The sequence below is a fragment of the Puma concolor genome, chromosome B4 (assembly GCF_028749965.1).
Source record: "Puma concolor isolate L17-30 chromosome B4, mPumCon1.1.hap2, whole genome shotgun sequence".
Classification (NCBI taxonomy): Eukaryota; Metazoa; Chordata; class Mammalia; order Carnivora; family Felidae; genus Puma; species Puma concolor.
The window spans coordinates 85,555,763-85,576,715 of NC_141673.1; the positions used below are offsets into that span (position 1 = coordinate 85,555,763).

Below are 20,953 nucleotides of genomic sequence, written 5' to 3' on the forward strand. Positions count from 1 at the left end.
ATTTATTACAGGAAGTATACAAATACATACATGTTAATATATATATATATGTGTGTGTGTGTGTATGTGTATACACACACACACACACACACACTATACGCTTGTGAGTTAAAGATTTGATACATACTTATGGAGTCATCAAATGAATACATTCTTTTGGTAATATCTGTTTTCTTACATTTTCATCCTGTGTATAGTCTGACTGAATTATTTTCTAAATTACGGCAGTAAGTCATTTTTTTAACAATAATACAAATAAAAGAAGCTGTCTATTTGGCAGGGGTTCTACAGAGTGCTCACAAAATTTATTTTAAAAACTAGGTTTTCTTGAACACAATTTACCTGTCAGGATTTCTATCATTGCAACTTTTTAGTTTGAGTTTCTCATTTGATGTTTTAAAATTCTGGATAAAGGTAGAATTGCTTCCGTTTATTTCTCTATGCGTGCCACTCACGACCATCACACACATATGACATGTTCAGTATAGTAAGAAACTGCTTTTAATTCTCTTTATTAGATAGTACTAATAAGTTTATTTGTACATATCAGAAAAAAAATGAAAGCTGTGATTTGAAAATTCAAGTACAACAAATTTTTCAGAATCACAAAGAGGTGAATTTTGTCATAAAATTAGTTCTTTTGAAAACATGGCCATTTTCTGTGACCAGTTAAGTTCTCCTGATGATTTTAACTTCAATGAATTTAGCAGAATTAACTTTCATTAATGATAGATTTATTTTTCTCATCATCTTGTATTGACATGTGAATGCCGAGTTGTTACATATTTAAAAGGATTAAAATAAGCTACAGGGAGTAGTTGCAAAACATTTTTAAAAGGATATATAATTGGGATAAAACTGAGAATGGTAGGAAATTTTATTTTGCACGTTATAAATCGACTTATCGAAGAAGAGATTATAGAGTCAGAATTTGAGAGTCAGAGGGACCTTAAAAATCATTTTTCCTGAGATGTTAAAGATTTAAGTTAAACCGTGCCACTAGTAAGAAGGGAATAGAGGCTATCTTAGAACACAAACTCCTACGTTTCAGTTTAGCCATAATTCTTTCACCTGGGCTGCTCTAGATGTAAGTAGACAACGTTGTTAATAGGTAACATTTTCATTTACTAGGATTAAGATTTATCATCTACTTGGTGTGCAAAGGAAGACTATAAATGATAGATAGGTGTAATTAACTTAAAAGTGAAGCTAAATGTTCAAATGTTTTCCTAATTTACTGAGTTTTATCTCTTATTTCTACTCTGATTAGTTAATATCAAGAAATGCATATAACATCTATAGTGAAAAACTTCCCTGAAAGATGTGTACTAAACTATTTTGCAAAAATCATCTACTAAGTAAGAACCCAACCTACGTTGTAGCAACATTATGGTGCTACTTCTCACTTTGGGTCTGCCTCTAGGTAAAATGCCAATGGAGTACATTCCCTGAATTTCTTTCCAGCTTGAAAATAATACAGAAAGTTGGATGGTTAAGAGCACTCTTTTAATGTATGATCCCATGTATATGGCTTCTATTTTCATGAGTTATATGGATTTTTTACTCAATAGGAATCATGATTTTTTACCACCAGAGTGATTGGTTCATGTACCTCTCATCCTCATGAACTGCAAACCATTAGAAATCACCACTTATCACAAGGAGAGATGATTGTGTAATGAGCAAAAAAAAAAAATAAAAAATAAAAAAAAATAAAGTATAAGTCCAGTTGTTCTTATTTTCCTGAAATGATTCTTTCTATAAGACAGAAATTCCATTGCAAAGTAGTTACAAAGGGAACAGCAAAACAGGCTCCTGTATTTTCCCTGGGATACCAAAAATTATCATATTGAGAAAGAGAATATTTAGGGGTGCCTCAGCAGCTTAGTCAGTTGAGCATCCCACTCTTGGTTTCCACTCACATCATGATCCCAGGGTCCTGGGATCAAGCACTGCATTGGGCTCTGTGCTAAACGTGGAGCCTGCTTGAGATATTCCCTTCTTTCTTTTTCTCTTTCTCTTTTTCTTTCTTTCTCTCTCTCTCTCTCTCTCTCTCTCTCTCTCTCTCTCTTTCTCCCTTTGCCCCGTCTCCTGATCATGCTGTGTCTCTAAAATAAAATAAAATAAAATAAAATAAAATAAAATAAAAATGAATGTTTCCTTAAAAAAAGAAAGATTGTTTAGAAATTATTTTGTTAAAAAGAGCCAAGTTATATGATGAGTAGTACTAATTTTGATGTTTATTATCACCATAAATTGGATAAGAGTACTATTATTTAATTCTTTTTGATTGTACAAAGAACCATCTTTTATATTAAGTTATTTGTGAGGATGGGGCAATCTTCATTCTACGTAACTTGGTTCAAAGTTTGGACAGTCACTTAGCATTAAAACATACTTATGAACACTTTCCTGTGCACTCAATATTTAATTACTATTAGGTTATATTGACATAAGTCAGAATTTGGTGCCTTTTGAGAACTTCAAGGAAAGATGTTATTAGGTTTGATGTTCTCCATCTCTGTACCTATTAGTTGTGGGACCACAGATAAATTAATTAACTTATTGGTTAGCCTTGGTTGCTTCATTTGTATTTGGGATAATACAGCTACATATCTAATGCAGTTTTATTAATATTATGAGATAATTTGTTTTTTGTTTTTTGTTTTTTTTGTTTTTTTTTTTTCAACGTTTATTTATTTTTGGGACAGAGAGAGACAGAGCATGAGCGGGGGAGGGGCAGAGAGAGAGGGAGACACAGAATCCGAAACAGGCTCCAGGCTCTGAGCCATCAGCCCAGAGCCTGACGCGGGGCTCGAACTCCCGGACGGCGAGATCGTGACCTGGCTGAAGTCGGACGCTTAACCGACTGCGCCACCCAGGCGCCCCGAAATAATTTGTTTTATATGTTTCACAGTTATGATAGAAAGTTCTCAAAAAAATAAAATTTATCATTTTGTCACTTTAAATTATTCTAAAGGAGATAAATAGTAAGATATCAATCAGTGGGAACTATGACTGGGAATGGCATCAGGTCTTTGAGACAAGGCTGACAATGGAGTTTCTAAAGTGAAAAGGAACACTTAAAGAACACTAGTTGGTCAAAAACGTGATCTGAGGAAAATTCATATTCTAACTAACCAAATGGCAATACAGAAAGTATGAGGGTACAAAAACCTTGAATTTATAACCTCTTATTATATGCCGATTTCCTGGCAAAAAAATGCATTATGGGAAATAGAAAGTTTAGGTATTTTTAAAACCATGAGCTATTGAATTTCTTAGTTGTTTTCTGAAGAGGTCCAATTACAAGACTCTAAGTCAGTTTGAAGCCACACGTGATAGATAGGTCATGGTGAGCTTATCAGGCGTTTGGTGAATGACTCACAGATATACATTGGTTGAAAGTTTTGTGTTTCTTTTTTTTTTTTTTTTTTTTTTTTAAGAGAGTGGGTTCTTTTCAAATGTTTTTGTGATGAAGTAAATAACATCGTGGGGGAAAAAATAGATGTACATTTTCTTAAAGCCTCTTGTGTCAAATGTTGGTATTGTCTGACACTGATTTGCTTTAAATTTATTGTGGTTATAATACTAAAAGTTTTATTTCTCAAAAATAACCTTCCAAATTCCATAAAATGTGAAAGCTGTAGCTTGATGGTAGGAACATTCATAAAATATCAAAATGTAATCTGTACCCGTGACAACATATTGCAATTTCAGTTATTAAAGTAGAAGGTGTGTAACAATTATATCTTAAAGTAGAGGAATTAAACAGTTCCTTTTAAGATTAGAAGATAAAGGGGCACCTGGGTGGCTTAGTCGGTTAAGCATCTGACTTCAGCTCAGGTCATGATCTCACAGTTCGTGGATTTGAGCCCCACATCTGACTCTGCACTGACAGCTCCGAGCCTGGAGCTTGCTTTGGATTCTATGTCTCCCTCTCTCTCTCTGCCCCTTCCCTGCTTCTTCTCTGCCTCTGTCTCTCTGTCTCTGTCTCTCTCAATCTCTCTCAAAAAATAAATAAACATTAAAAAAGAAAATCAGATAAAATAAAATTAGAAGAAAAATATTAGAAATGCTTGCTTGAAACATTGTCTGGAAAGGGTTAAGTTTGGAAATAACTTGTCTATGATCTTTAAAGTTCCTGATATTCTCTTTGAGAATTTTCCAATAGTGTTCCCGAGCATATCTTGTATTTCCTTAGCCTGTGTGAGTCTCCTTTTTATATTTGCAATGGAAACAACATGAACTCAAAAGCACACTTTTCAAGTTCAGTCCATTCTCCAGAATACTGTTTCAGCAGTGTCAAAGAGACTCATTAAGTGAAAAATTGTTTTATGGAGTTTCTATTGTAGTTTGTGCTCTCTCCTGCTCTGAAGATGTATTTCTGTTTGTGTACCTTTGTTTGTAGACATTTTTATATTTCCTACCAATTTAATTATTATTCAGTTATCATTAGTGCTTTCTGATCATTTGCTTATTTATTTTGGTTTTAACTTTTCTTACCGTGTTTATCCTAGATGGCTTAGATATGAAACAATTTGAATTTTAGTCATATATATAGTTAGATTTGTTACAAATTTTTCTTGAATTCTCCTTTTAAAGCTGTAGTACTGGGGCGCCTGGGTGGCGCAGTCGGTTGAGCCTCCAACTTCAGCCAGGTCACGATCTCGCGGTCCATGAGTTCGAGCCCCGCGTCAGGCTCTGGGCTGGTGGCTCAGAGCCTGGAGCCTGTTTCCGATTCTGTGTCTCCCTCTCTCTCTGCCCCTCCCCCGTTCATGCTCTGTCTCTCTCTGTCCCAAAAATAAATAAACGTTGAAAAAAAATAATAAAAAATAAAGCTGTAGTACTTCCCTGGGGGTGCCTGCGTAGCTCAGTTGGAATAGCATGCAACTCTTAATCTGGGGGTCCTAAATTCAAGCCCCACATTGGGTGAGAATATCAGATATATAACAAATTGAATATCTTAAACTTTTCAGGCAATTGATAAAGCATATAAATTTATTTAACACATATATTGTGCTAGTCATTAACACATATTTAATATTTACACATTTTAACATTGAATATAAAATAAAAGTATTTATAATAGTAATTTACTATTAAATATTGGATTCATTGGATCAATTGAATCATTTTATAATATTATCAATAACAGGATTTGAGAAGAACATTTTAGAATTGCCTTCTCTTTTGCTGACATCCTAAAGTCTTGCAGAAATGTTAATTTGCAATAGAGAACTCAAACGAGAGAAAACTTTTACGGCCTAGAGAGATACATTTAAAATATTTATTCCATTCAACCATCAAATACAGCACCAGCTTAGTGCCAATGAGATTATATCAAATTGAATCTTATTAACAATTATTTGAAAGCCTTTAGGTCTGTTAAAAGTAAGTACTATCTTGGGATTTTCATTCAGCTATAAATTCTGGATTGTTATTTTATTCTGTATTATGGTGTCACAAGTGAAATAAGATCTGGTTTCAAGTAACAAATGGGCCACTAATTAGTTGTATGACTTTAAATTCCTCTTGCCCAAGTTTAAACCCTGGGAAAGAAGGATAGACCAGTACTCACTCTTTTCTGATCCATGAGCTAATCTATGTGAATAAAATTCCTTATGAGCTTGGAGTTCCATTAATTCAAAGTATCATTATTAGAATAATCATTATTATATTGGGCAGATTTTCTGTCTAGTTCCTAGTCTGTTTCAGTTTGCTTAGCAGGGATGATTGTGCAAGAAATAATTTGTTTTGGAAAGGCTATAGGGATGTTTATAGAAACATGTTGAGATTGTAAACTAACTTCCAAACCATTTAACATTTTCCTATATGTTCTTTGTGTTTATTTCACATATGTATACCTATGTATACAATACATATATTGTATGTACAATATACCAATACATAGATCAAGTGTCTATGAAAATAAAACCAAAGGCAAGGAAGATTCTGATATGAGCATTTTTCCTTTCTAGTAAAGTTGGCCTCAGAAACTCATACTCGCTTTTTTACCTGCTCTGGTGACCTTCTGGATTAGAGTTTCAGAGAAACAACCAGAGGTAGTAGCTGTAGCAAGACAGCAGCTGGGACCATACGGATCTCAGCATCCTGCCTTATGGCCATTATCTTTGTTTCTATCTTTATGCTGCCACTATGTCTCCTCCTTGTGCTCTCCCTGCATCCTCTCCTTGCTGCCTCCTCCTCTTCCTGATCTCGTCTCCCATTGCCCCTAGGAACTCACCCTCCCTCCTTCTTCATTTTTCTCTATTGATATTAGATGAAACAAGATACCCTAATTAGGAAATCTTTTAAAAACTATTTTTTAAAGTGTGCGCAGCCATGCAGCTACCGTTCCCTAGTTCCCATAACCACTGTTAACAATATACAAAATTATTTCTTGTATACTTTATCAATTAGACCATATTAGATTGTAGGTCCCATAAGGTCTTAAATAAAAAATAGGTATTTAAAATAAATGCAACAATTCACTTATGTTGCTATGTAGGAATGGGTTGTTGTTGTAATGAAAAAAATAATTTGAGGCTAATGACAAGAATAGTGAGTAATATCCTTCCCCCTTCCCCAACTGCTGAAAAAGAAAATCATGTCAGCATCAAGTCATTTTTGCCACATCCCTTGTTAACAGCTTTTTCAGGGTGGGTCATCATTCTGTGTTTTGTTAGTATCTTAACTCCATAGTGACATGCTTAAATCTTATTCCACATTGGTTTTGTTGTATGTATACATTTATTTTTAGGATATCCTGTGAATGATGGGTCCTGTTATTAAGTCATTATCAACTTTGTCAAAAAATGTATAAGCTTTCAATGAAGAATACATTTATTAATATGAGAAGGTTAATAACTGGTTTTTCTGTTTGGAATATGTGTAAGGTGTCTATGTCTAAAAAAGTAAACTTACTGTCTGCCTGTCGCCAGAAAAAAAAAAAGTGGGACCTAATCAAACTGCTATGGGGTCAACCCTTGTGGTTTTAAAGGCCCTTAATGTTGTCCAGCTGCAAAATAAAAGGAATTGGGAGGGGAAGTTGGAAGGAGTGGAGGGGGTTGGGGGGGAATGTGTGGAAAAGAACAGGGAGTCTGGCTTTTATTTTTTTTTAAAGTGAGTTCAGTGCCAGCCTGGACATTGGCTGTGCAGACTATTGAGCCATTGTCTGCTCCATTTCCAGAATAGCCCCCAGTTAATCACTTCGGCTTTGAAGGGAATTTCCTCGTGGAATTCTCCACAGAAAATCTAATCAACTGACCTGCCCTCTCAACAATGGAAGGCTTTTTTTTCTCTCTTTCCCTTATTGGGGCGGGCTCTGTAATGTAGCCTTTTGTGCAGAATGAACCCTCCCAGTAGGAGTGGAGAGCGTGTGTGAGTGACTGAGTGTGTGTGTGTGTGTGTGTGTGTGTGTGTGTGTGTGTGTGTGTGAAGAATGCACACTATCTCGTGTTGGTGAGTGTGTGCTCACTCCCTGACCAGATGCTGCGGTGCGCGGGGCAGCCACCATCTCTGCATGCGTGTCTGTGTAAGTGTCTTTCTCTGTGTGTGTATGTGCCTCTGTCATTTCATGTCAAAGGTACATTACCTGATTACCTTCCTCGCCTGCCAGATTTTTATCTAGATAATTGGAACTGCTATGGAGGCTGTGCCTTGCCAGCCAGCTTAGGATCTGTAAAGCCATAGTTTGTCCACCTTGTTATCTGTGGCTGCCTGGGCAGAGGAAATTAAAGAGACCCACAGCCAGGGGAGCGCTTCCTACCTCTGACCTCCCCAGCAATCCGGGACAGGACAGTTTGTTGGTACCATCTTTCTGGTGTGGTTTGGGTTTTTGTTCCCTCGTGTGTGTATTATTTTGGCATGTGGATACCTATTCCCCTCCACATCGCACATCGTGTTTTATGGAGTTTGGAGCTGAGGAAACTTTGGTTGGGTTGCCAGGACGTTCGCACCACTTTGTGGAAAGCACGAGCTAACAGTGAGACCGACAGAGTGAGTGACAAGTTGTTTACAGGTTTCCTTGAAGGGGCCTCTGCTATATTTCAATCTGTCAAAGTTGCTTTTCTTCCCTCAGAACAATGCCTGATTGTTGTGTGTATGTGAGTGTGTGTGTGTGTGTGTGTGTGTGTGTGTGTGTGTTTCCGTGTGCGCACGGAGAGAGCCTAGAAAGGGGTGAGAGGGACTAACAATTCTTTGTGTAAAAATGATATTACCAACATCTATTTTTTTGCTTAATTAGTTAATAAATGCAGTTTAGTCGTGGTTCTCTTAGTATACAGATTTCTCTTTTAATGAGCAGCAAATGCATTAAAAAATCATACTGTTTTGTGTGTGTATGAGTGAGTGTGTGTGTGTGTGTGTGTGTGTGTATGTGTGACTTATTATTTAGAGGAGAGAGAGTATGGGAGACGTGTTAAATGAGTTGACTTCTCACATTCGGTGATGTCTAGAAGAGCGAATTAAAAGGAAAGGACAGGCACCCTGAGGTTGTCTAGTGCCTTGCAGCCGAGCGCGGCTCCCGCGGAGGGGGGAGCAGCCAGACCCCGCTGCTGGAAGTGCGCTACCCCTTTAAGAGACTGGTCAAGGAGTCCTAGGAGAGGGAGAGGAGGGTGGGGGGGGGGGAGAGGGGGAGAGAGAGAGAGAGAGAGAGAGAGAGAGAGAGAGAGAGAGAAAGATTGAGAGAGAGGGAGAGAGGGAGGGAGGGAGAGAGGGAGAGAAGAGAAGGGAAGAGAGAGAGAAAATCAATTGGTTTAGAAGGTTTGGACTCACTTGACAGGTTCAGTTGGAGACGATCATAGGTGGCTGCTGTGACAAAGGGAAATTGTGCTTTTCCAGCATGCTTACTGACCCTGATTTACCTCAGGAGTTTGAAAGGTGAGTACAGTTTTCCCCCCTAATATATTGAAGTACAACTCTCATTTTACAGTCATCTCTGAATCAATTGGAAGATGCTTCCCTAAAACGTGTTTGTTAGAAAAGCTTTTAGCTAGTGCTTCTGCAATCTTGTTAGCTGATTTTTGTTGTGATTGCCCGGACCAAATTGAACTGATTGGCAAAGTCTCCGAGATTTCTGTTAATGTTTTTAGGTTGTGTCCTATAACAGGAAATTAAATGAACATTAAGCATCTCTCTCGCTTCCACTCGCTGGTTTTCTCTTTCTCATTCCCTCTCTTACTTTCTTCCTTCATTGATATTTTTCTCCCCTTCTTCACCTTTTTAAATGCTTTTGTGTAGAGTGTTACCATTTTCAATATCTCTGTCTCCTAATTTCTGGGGTGACAGAAGGGTTCAGTGGTGGTTAAAACAGAGGCTATAAGTTCCTATTTGATCCTTCCGTAAAACTTTGGAAGCTGCCTAGTAAAGCACATGACCTTTTGTTGATATAAGAGAGCAGATTTTTTTTAAAGAAAATTTAACATCACAGCAGTGTATCAGTATAGTACTCTGGAAACGTCAAGAAAAGGGAAATGCGGATGATCCCTTTCTAAGTTTTAGTAGCTACTTTTTGTGCTAGTTGTCTTAAACTAATTTTGATTTACTGTATTTTTCCTTTTTGCTATGATGAGAAGAAGTGTATTTGTAATTAAGTAGTTCCTATTTAGAGAAATGTGTGTAATATCCTTCCATTTGATGTTGTTGCAAGTAAAACAGGGCTTTGAAAAAATTTTAGCCCTCTTCGTGTTCCTATAAGTACACATTGCAGTTTTTAAATTTGAGTTCTTATCCCAGCATAAGTTCATTTTTTGGAACTATAAATAGAATTTTGTTTGCCATTAAAAAGAATTCAAACTTTGTATTCTGTATGGTGAATTAAAAAAAAAAGCTAAAAAAAGCCAGGATGCATGATACCCAGGCTTTTTTTCATTTTCATGAAAGCTACCTTCTGTATAAACATTTGTTGTATCTGACTATGCAATGCAAGCTAGGTGCTAGACCAGCTGGTTAAAAATATGCTAAGTCAAGCTGTTCATCGCTCAAACGACTGAATTTGATATGAAAAGACGAAAAAAGAAAGGACAAAGATTAAAACATTCTAGAAGTGAAGCAATGGAAGAGAAGAAGGGTATTGAGAATAAAATAATGCTTGAATGTGGTCACATATTAGAGTAGCCAACATCAGATCAAGGAAGAAAGTAAAATAGCTAACATGTATACTTTAATACTGTCTTCTTTCTTTCATTTCATCTCTTCTTCCTCCTCTTTTTTTTTTTTTTTTTTTTTAATTAGGGTGCATCTTCACAAGATAATTCCAGTGAATGGTTGAGCTTTCTTAACAATCTTGAATTATTTTTTTTCAAAGTTCTGTATATTAACTCCTTAAAATAGTTAGCTTTTGTTTGCACATATAGCCTGTCTTGTATGAAGATACTGAAGTTATTTACATTGGGACATACTAATTCTTGGTGTTGCAGTTTGTAATATGTATACCACAGTAATTTTTCTAGCGTGCACAGAGTAGCACATGATTACCTTCAACTCTATATACTTTTTGAAAATAAAACTCTGAGTCTGATTTGTAAGCCTGTTAACAGACTGTTCTTATAAAAAGGTAGTTACATATTAACAGGCTGTAACCTATTTCTCTATATAGGCAAGCTTTCCTGCTGTGAACTTTATTTGTATTTTTTTCAATTATCTCTTTTGAACTAAACTTTTCCCTTTCCTATTCTGATGTTCAAATCTCTTAACTTTTTTTTTTACTCCTGGTGAGAATTTCATTTTATTGTCACCCAAAGGCATGCTTTTCTTGCTGGCTAATTAAATAAGCAACTGATCATCAATAGAGTTATTAGTATAGACAGAATATTTGGAAATATTAGTAGCTGAAATAATTTTTTAAACGTCATACAATATACAATTTCTTAATAATTTCCCCTGTGGTTGTAATTGGTAATACAGACAAAAATCTCAGTAATTCATTATTATTTGTTTACACTGAATTTGTACGAGTGAGTATCTATAGTCACCCACATAGAGTATATCTTGCAGACTTAATATTGAATATTTATATTCTCCAAAGGAGGTATATTTGCTATAACTGCACTGTCACATATAGTCAGCTTTTTTTTTTCTTTTCAACTATTGCAACTTTCATTGAATAAGTAGGTCATTTCCATTGAGTGTTAATTTTTATTCTGTTTGCTTACCTGCCATAGATGAGTTATTCACTCAAACTTAGTCAGAAATCTGAAAAGAAAACTTTTACATTTCTTTATGAAATAAAGTAGTTTGCTCTAGAGGCTATAAATAAGTGGCTTTGGGTTCATATATTTTGGAAGTTTTATGTGATCTTTTTTTCTAACTTCATTGGTAGAGTCCTATCCATCTTCTGTTATTCTTTTCAACCTGTAGACTATTTTGAACTTCAAGGGATATTCAAAACTTAAATATCAGGATCAAAATTTGGATTTAGATTGGTTATGTCTGTATTATCAGCCCTAGAAATGAACATGGTCAATGCTGTCAGACTAATAAGCACTTGTTAAATAATTCAGAAGTCGTAACAGTTTCATTGTTAAAAAAAAATGTTCAGGAGGTAGAACAAATTGAAGAGTGATTCTAAAAAGTAAACAAGTAGAAATATTTTATTTTCATTTTTAAGCATCACTGTCATAACTGATTATGAGTAATGAAAAGCACAATTCTCAGGTGTGGGTGAATAGGCAAAGTATGTTCTGAGACATTATTTGTAAGCAATGTCTTTTACATTATACTATTTAGAGGAAACATAACTGGCAACATGATCTAAATGTCACTAATAGCATCATGACAAAGAACACTTGAACTCTCCTAAAATTTTTAAAAGAAAGTGTGATAATAAAAAATCAAGACATAAGGTTTTTCTTTTCAGAATACTCTATTTTTTTCATATTCCTAGAATGAAAATATTTAAAATAGTTGCCTTAACGATCAATTTTATCTTGTTTCTGATGAATAAAAAACCAAATTTTAATACTATCAATAGTATTGTGTTATTTCCTTTCTATTTATATTTATCCTATTTGATTATAGTGTAATAGTTTTATGACTAAGCTACTTGTTAGACTTTCTCATTGCTTTATGTTAGAGAGTTAATTAAAAAGCAAGTGTAAGATGATTGCTTACGAAGACAGGCTGATAATGTCTAGGAAAAAAGTTGGGATTAAAGGTAGTGGGATGAAGCAAATTAAGCTTATAGTATCACCTCTTTGCTTCTCTCAAAACGGGTACAGACAACAGACTGTCTATTTTGTACATGTTGAAAAGACCACTACAGGAGTAGAACCTTCTGCAGTAAAATTCTAACTTATTTGCTCTATATTCCCATCAAAATTTTTTGTAGTCATGTTGACTAAAGAAATAATTTTTGACATCAGGAAAATTTTAAGTGCTTTTTTTCTAAAGACAGAAATATACATCAGGTACTGTGAAAAGCTGTTTTGTAATTACCATGTAAAATTACTATTAGCGGACCGCAAGAATATCTCTTACATTAGCGGTACTTGAATTACGTAAAGTTTGGCCATAGTAATAAAATATTTATTACCCAGACATATTTATTCAGCTTAGTTAGAAACTTTATGAGTGATCAGTGCATTCAAGTCAGGAGGTGACCTCTAGGTGTGAATCAAAGGAAAGTTATCTGTTCACATCTGTCAACCTTATCACAACTGTAAACCTATAAGTTTGATGTTGTATTTTTAGGATATTGTGATACATGCCTTAATTCATTTTATTTATTTTTTATTGCTACTTTGTAGAGGAAGGGGTGTCTACCACTGATTATAGGTTTTAATTGCTGTCTCAATAATTTGCAAGTTAATTCAGCTATTAGGAATAAACCTTACCTGAAACACTGGACACACTATACTTCTATCACAGTCACACGCTAGTACTATCCTGAAGACATAGCAGGAGACCTGACTGATCACCGAGAACAATTAAGGGTTAAATGTCAGGTGGCACTGTGTGCTGCTCAGTGTTTAGCAAGTTGACACATACAGAAATGTGTGAATGTTATGATTACTTTACATGTTGATGTGTTCTTTTCTTATCTTATGTTTCTCAAATATAATAAGCCTAAGATAACATGGTAACGTATTTACCTGTTCTTAGGGAGCTTTTAACTAAAATCTGTGTATGCATCGTACCTGAGAGGCAAATAACAAGACCAGCTCTAATACTTTAGTACGTTACTCCTCTATAGAATTAGAAGCGATTTCACATGAATTTAAAAAGCAAAATTACATTCATGGATAAAGTCTGATCTTTATTGTCTGTTCTTCCCACTGTCAATTCTCCAAACACCTAATGGCAGTATGTATAATGCCAATGTGTATTATGTAGATTGAACATCTCCCTTTTTATAGATTAGCTGAAAAAGTATAATGGATGGATTTTTGCTTTCTTCCATAATTTGTTGTTCATTTATAAGTTCAATAAGGTTAACTAGCAGCATGGGAAATAAACCAATCTGCATATCTCTCTTATACTAACTCACATACAATTTAATATGTCAGGTGTCTGACCCAGATGATGGCAGTCAGGTAAAAAGATGTTCAAAGATTTGACCAAAACATGAAACATCGTCCTGTTAGTGGAAAATATCTATTGAACAGGAAATGGACTAAAACATAGCAAATTCTTCCTTACTTCATTCATTCTCTCCTTGTATCCTTTTCATTGATTGATAGCATCATCATTTATATTAAATATAAAGATCAAATGCTCTATAAGTGAACACCATCAAATGATATTGCTAGAGAAGAAAAAAAAAATAAGGACTGTTAGTATCTTGCTTAAGTGAATAGTGTTTATTTGGGACACTTTAGGAGAATGCTTCATATTCCTTCATTTTAAGCAGGAACTGATCATGGCTCAGGAGAAGACTTGTTATGCTTTCTGATTTCTGTGTTTTCTCCTGCAGTTTGAAAACTGCATGCCTTTCCCTTTAGCATTATCTATTCTTCCCTTCACTTACTAGTTGAGAGTTCATACATCTCTGGAGATCCTGTGGCGTATGGTTCTGCTTGTCCAATAGGGGGGTGTTGCATTTCTACACATTCAGTATCCTTTTCCCTTGGAGCCTGAGAGTAAAACCTCAGCAGTACTCCCTGCCTTTGCCAGCCTGAGGAGTCAGAGACTCAAACTTGTTCCCAGCTCTTGCGCCTTCATTGTAGAGCTGCGTTCTGCTCAGTGGGCTGCCGAGAAGGACCAGACCGAAACAAGATTTAGAAGAATTCTGGTGAGAACTGTTTATAGGGATATGGTATTTTAAAAGAATGTGGTAAACAAACAGAATTGTGGCATAAACAAAGATAATTAGCATAAACAATGTCGTTTTAGGACAGGTGGTTTAAAAAAACAAACAAAACAAAAAACCCAAATATGAACCCAACTTGAATGCTGCCAGTTTGGAACCACTGAACCTTAATCTGTACTTCATGAGAATTTCCCAGGTTTGTTGATAAACTTGTTAACATGCTTCTTCTGTTTCTTTTGTATCATTTTCCGGTCATTATGCCCTTTTGTCACCCAGCTTGAAAGTAATTAATCTATTACAAGGTAGTTTAAGGACTTTTACCCATAAAACATGACAGAAGGAAAATTAAAACCAAAAGCTTGTAGATGTCCATAGGCATTTGAAGTCAGTGTTGAACCTTAAATCAATTCAAACCTGAACTCGTCTCATTGTATTTTAAATCTTTTATCTAAGTAACATTTCAGTCACTTGGCTCTTTAGTGTTAATATATTTACTTTTGTCTTGCCTTAGAATTCAGAGACTTTTTTTTTTTTTTTTTTTTTTTGCTATGGCTGAATCATCACTTGTGTTATATGTTTATTTCTAAGTGTTCCTTATTTTTTCTTCCTATTTTTTCTCTATTACTTACTGAAGATGGTGTAACAGTATATACATGGAGCTGGTAATCATGAAATATGAGGATGCTAGTTGTGAACCACATTATCTATACCTGCTGTGCCGTCATGATGAATTCTTATCTGAAGACATTTAGGTTTATTACTAAATGACATTTTTTCTTAAGACCTTATACTGAAATATTTTGACTTTATTGAAATGTGGAGTGTGATGAACAGAAAGCTGTTTGTTTTTCTTGCATTAAGGACCAAAGTTTGTTTTTTTTTTTTTTTATTGAAGTTAAAAATATTTTTTTTCCTCTTTATTTTCTCATGGAGAGTGGGGAACAGGAATTCAAAGTAGGTATCTCTAGTATTCTGTAGCCCTTCTCTGTGCTGAAATGAAAGCATTTGTGAATGAGTTTTGGTTTCTTGGAGTTATAAAAATGTGTGTAAACTAGTAAACCATGTCTCATTCATGTGCTATGGAGATTTCTCGTACTTCAGGGACAAAAATAATTTGGCTACTAACGAATTAGGGCTACCTGCCAGTGCCAACACATACTGTAGGTAAGAGGAACACTATAAAGAAAAGCTGCTGGCAGCAAATCCATTGAAACTTTCATATGTAACAGCGTTCTATTTCTGCTCTTCACATCTTTGAAAGAATGTGTTTTTCAAAAAAGAAAATGTTGAGAAACAGAAAATATGATCTTTCTTAAAAATGTATTAGTAGCTTCATTTTTAATATTTCTCATTGTGGAGATGCAGAGACTTTTATATTATGTTCTGTGCACATGTGCCTCCCCTACCCATCCCAATCTTTTCTGTCACATTGAAACCTAAGAATCAGATACAGTCAGAATAGATGTTATATGGAGAAATAAAATTTACTGTCTGGGCCAAAAAAAAAAAAAAAAAAAAAAAAGCATCCTCAAAGCCTTACAAGGTTTTTATACTGGCAACTTAAGAGAGTTAGATCAGTTGGGACACTGAGAAGCAATTTTAGAAAGGACGTATCTTCTCCTTAAGGGCTTCAGGAACACTACTGGGAAAAGAAGGGAAAGGGTTAAACTGCTTTGCTTGTTGATGTGTGTGTGTGTGTGTGTGTGTGTGTGTGTGTGTGTGTGTATATATATTTTTTTTTAATCTAGTAGTAAAAAAAGACAAAAAAGACAGGCCCAAATGGTGTTTGGTTGATACATTTTTAATCAAAATTTATTTTAAAATGTAGTAAACGATTTACTTTATTACTGATTTTGGATTTGTTTGTTTTTTGTTTTTTGTTTTTGTTTCTGCTTTTATTTAGTTTTTTATATTAATTAGGATCAGTATGCCAAGAGGATAGTTTGTTTGGGAAGTGGTTGTAGAACTTTCATATAGGAGCTGTTGAGTTGTCATTTTAAACAACTTTATACTTATCTAATAAAAGAACATTGTAATGAAAAAGAAACACAAACTTTGAAAATGAGAAATACCCTTCACCTGAGAACATAATATTAAAAAAAATAATGCTTTATTTATGCTATGCTTTTTCATTCACAGCTACTATAGGCTGCTTGACAAAGTTCTAAAACATTTTTATTCTGATTCCAGAGTTAAGGTCTTACTTGTTTGCCTTCTATTATTTCTTTGGGTTATTTACCTGGGCCAGATTTGTTGGGCAATAATTTACAAAGTCCAAAGACTTTATTTTTGCTCTTTTCCTGATGTCTCTTTGTTTCATGCTCCCCCTCCTTATTTGCTGTTGAGTTTCGTCATATGTTGGAAAACAGTTTACAGGAATATGTATGTCCCATAAAATTAACGTTCTTATTTCTTCTTTTTCACCTTCACTACAAGAGATCTATGTTGAAGATTCATTAGATAATATATACCCTTTAGTAGAGAAAGGAATGAAGTGATGATCAAACTATTCAATTTCTGATTCATTTATTAATTCATCTTTGAATGAGTGATAACTAAATGTACAATGTCAGATTCAGATCATCATCTCTCCCATAATATCATCAGGATGTGAAGAAAACGTTTATGTAATAGTCCAAGTACCATTAATCATACAACGCCTAGGAGTAGAAAACCAAAGATAACACTGAATGCCATTTCTCAGGAAAGAACTTGTATTTCCCTCCAGCCCTAAACATAGTTAGAATATAGAAAATAGAAGGAAGAGCTATTGTTTTTAGAGCCCTAAGGATTATGGGATATAAATATGGTTGTATATTCGCCTCTAAAAAATTAACATTACTGGAAAAATAAAATGGATCCAATTTGACCTATAAAGAGTTTAGAAATAATTAATGGTTTAAAAGCATTCTTTTAGAGAAAGAAAAGCATATCCAAAAGATCCTCATAGCAGTGTAAAGAATCAAAGTAAAGGAGCAGAATATATGGACTTTTATAAGTAAACTAAAAGATAACTGGGAGCCACTAACACTTTTGTGAAGAATAAATATACTAGTGTTCTAGCTTTTGAAATCTGAGGGTAGCATTGTCATGCATATTGAAGAGAAAATTTGAATTCAAGAAGTTTGGTGGCTCAAGGGATGCTTGAATAAAATTTAAGGATATTTGAGATTTTGGATAAAGATGAGAAAGTTGAGTGTCAGAGGCCTAAGGCATACGGATCAAATGAACAATATTTTGTGGATTGTGAGTATTTCTTTAACACATCAACTGGTTTCCTCTTTTTCTTTTTCTGGTAGAAATTTACATGTGTCAGTATCTTTACTAATTTTGGTTTTTTCATAAGTAAACCATGTGGAGAGTGTTATTAGCTGGGTGTAACATCTCAAGTTCTAGCTCTTCCCTATGGACTAGGAAGAATTTTTGGGTCTTAGTGTATGCATCTGTAAAATGTGAAGATGGGCTGGATAGTTTCTAAATCTCTCACCTTTAAAATTTCATCACTTTGAGCTCCTTTGAGACATCCCTAGCTCCTTACTCTAGTGGTCAGAATTTTTGCACTGATGCAAGAATGACCAGCCTTTACGAGTGAAATCATTTCTCAATTTACCTTTCAGTTGAGTGCAGGAACAAGTAACCATAGTACATTTTAGGAGTTTGAAATCTAAGTACTATGTATAATTCTTATTTAGGATCAAGTTCACAAATTTGCTATGAACTATTTTGAAGCTGAATGTTTCAAAGAGAAGATTCATATTTTATGTGGTTGAAACTTCCAGGTGCATCAGATCATCATCCTCAACTATTATCAATATCGTGAAAAATAAATTATATATGGACTATTGAACAGGGAACTATGGGGTAATATGAAAAGCATGAGAGAGAGTGGCATTTTGGGTCAAAGAGCTGAAAGTATTTACAAGCATAAGATTAAAAAAAAAAAAAAAAACAAAAAGAAAAGGTTAGAGAGTAGAGCCTCAGGACAACACGGGAGCTTATGGACAGTCTGTGTCTTTATATAAGTAAATAAAACACTGGGCAGGAAAGTGGCAAGATTAAGATTACAAATAGTCCAAAGAAAGACTTTAGGTGCTTCTTAAAATAATTTAGGCAACTATTAGGATCATGACAACCAATTTTATGTGCATTAGTTAGTGACTGGCAATTTCAAGAAAAGGAATGTTAAACTCTGTGAAGCAAGGAGTAGAACAATGAAAGATGTACTTAAAAAGCTATATTATCTGAGAAGGCAAGCTTCACATATTGTTAATATGTTACATTCGGCAGACTGCATTTTTTTTATAACACAATGTTTGGGGGAAAAAAAGTGTAGTTATACCATCAGCAACATAATCTTTTAACTACGTATCCAAGGACTTTCTGTATTATATGCACTTTGAAAATATGGCTATGGTATGACAAAGTCCTTGTACAAATGAGGTGTATGTTTTAAATATATATTTGTGTATTTAGGATAACATAGGATTTGGCCCTTTGTTAGAATTAATTATTTGCTTAATGAGTGTGATGTAGAAATTTTTTATTCTATTCCTGCCCCTTTAATTTAGGAATAAAGAATGGGTGTTACTCTCTTATTCTCCTGGTACCGATATAAAGGTTGTAAAACAAAACAAAACAAAACAAACAGAAAAGGACCTTACTGAACCAGAACTACATTTAGAACTAGGACCAAAGGGAAATGTGCAAATATCCTACTGTTAAATAAGAAAGAAAATCTGGAAATCGTCCAGTTGGGCAACTTCCTGCTAATACATTTTATAATACAGCATTTAGTGATATACAAATTTGGCGTATGTTCCTACAGCTTCTAAATCAAGAATTAAAACTTTGTGATGTAGAAGTCATTTAAATTCTTTGGGTTTCAGCCATGCAGTTATAAAATGGGCTTTAAAATGAGTATAAAATTATTTATCCCCTAATTGTAATGAGTCATTTTAAGCTTATGAAAATTTGTAAAAAATATTTGGATATCTCTGAATGCAAACCACTGAATTCAGACTTTGAAAGAATTGTATATTTTTGTTTGATAAACATAGTTGTTAGCGTATGAAATAATGCCTATAAGATTTATTGACTTTTTAAAAATTTTATAGTAAATACAACTATAATTAAATGCACTTATGACTATTGATCCAGGTAACTTATACCTAAATAACAGCAGTATAGTACATTTTCTTCTGCTTACTGCTAATAACAAAATATCTGAAAAGCACATCTCTTTCCCTTTTATATATAGGAAATATGATACACTGAAAGTTGTTTTTGCAAGTGTCAGTATTTAAAATAACGAATTTCCTGATTTAACATAGTCCTATGCTTTATGCAAATTAAAATTCATTTATTTGTGTATTGTCATAAAAATGAATTATTTTATATAAAAGTTTTTGGACAATGAAAAAAAGAATGATTTTTTTGTTGAGTAAAAACAGCCATACACACTATTTACTGCTTTGTAAAGCATTATTTGTACAAATACTTTGGATATTGGAAAATATTAAATAACTTGAAGACAGTTATCAATGCAAATATAGTACATCATAGATTTTCGTAGTAAAAGTAACATGAGGAATTTTGCATTAGCTACCTATTTCTTAGATGGCGAGTTGAAGCTTGAGCAAATTTATAGATTTCTTTTTTATGGGCAGCTGTGTAACAGGCAAACAAAAACATCCAAGAAACAGAACCTTTGTTTTTGATATAAAATTGTTTTCCACTGATATAATCTGTTGAAAGCCAGAAGCCATCCAAAGTGCTGATACCAATTTAAGAAGATGATCTTTTGCCTTAATTATACATCTGGGAAATATTAGCTGAACATTTTGTGGAGAACAGTGAATACCTTAGTTGCCAGTTGTCTAAAATGCTGCTAATGATCGACATAGTGCCAGTGTTTTGATGGCTAAAACCTAGGCTGAATATGAATACAAAGAACACAGTTGGGGGAAAAAAAAGCACACATTTTATACAAAACAGATTTCAACCATCTGCTTGGCACTTAAGTTTGCGACTATAGGCAATATATGAAAGAGACCACTGTCCACGTTATGAATGGTATCACTTTTATTGGTACCTTAGAAAAACCATAGGGTTTTGAAAGCATATATAACCAATGATTTTCTTCAACTAAATAATGAAAACAAGGGCCTCAGCCAAAATTTTGTGCCCTCTATAATCTCCTCTATGTCGGTCTTCTTTTTCTAGCAAAAATGGGTTTTGCTAATAAAGTAGGTCTTAGTTCCACACCTCAGGATATTAAAATATACCAGACAACACTACACAAGTAGCCCTTAGGACGAGAATCCCAGATGGTTATGAGATAAAATACTGTTTGCTTTAGGAATAGGTTATATTCCTGAGTCTGTTGCCTGAATACTATGGTGCATGTCAAATCAGCATGGAAGTTAATGGTCCAGAAGCACTTCTGAATTTAATGCTTTCCCATTTGTTCTGAATTTATAGTATTAAATCAGGCCAGTGCTGTTTCATCACTAGTTCAGTAAGGGAAACATATTCTATAGATAGGAAATTATAGTCAAAGTCTAATTATTTGACCCATTTCATTTACCTTAAAGGTATGGGAGAAGTCCCCAATAAAAGAATATTGGCAAGTATTATATACTATAAGCTTTTAAATTTATGGAGTAGTTGGTAAAAGCTATAATAGACTGTTACTTAGCACAT

The 20,953-nt window shown here is 34.3% G+C and overlaps 1 protein-coding gene across 32 annotated transcripts in view; it reads left to right on the forward strand.

Annotated features, from left to right (window-relative positions):
- Positions 1-20,953, forward strand: part of SOX5 (SRY-box transcription factor 5) — a 1,024,889-nt gene that overhangs the window by 599,689 nt on the left and 404,247 nt on the right. For 8 of the 32 annotated variants that reach the window (XM_086713843.1, XM_086713873.1, XM_086713844.1 and 5 more), the window contains exon 1: positions 8,728-8,883. The exons of 21 other annotated variants lie outside the window; for them this stretch is intronic. In XM_086713843.1, the coding sequence (XP_086569969.1) occupies positions 8,846-8,883 (38 nt within the window). In that variant the 5' untranslated portion in view covers positions 8,728-8,845. 3 more of the 32 variants (XM_086713876.1, XM_086713869.1, XM_086713870.1) reach the window with 3 other exon arrangements.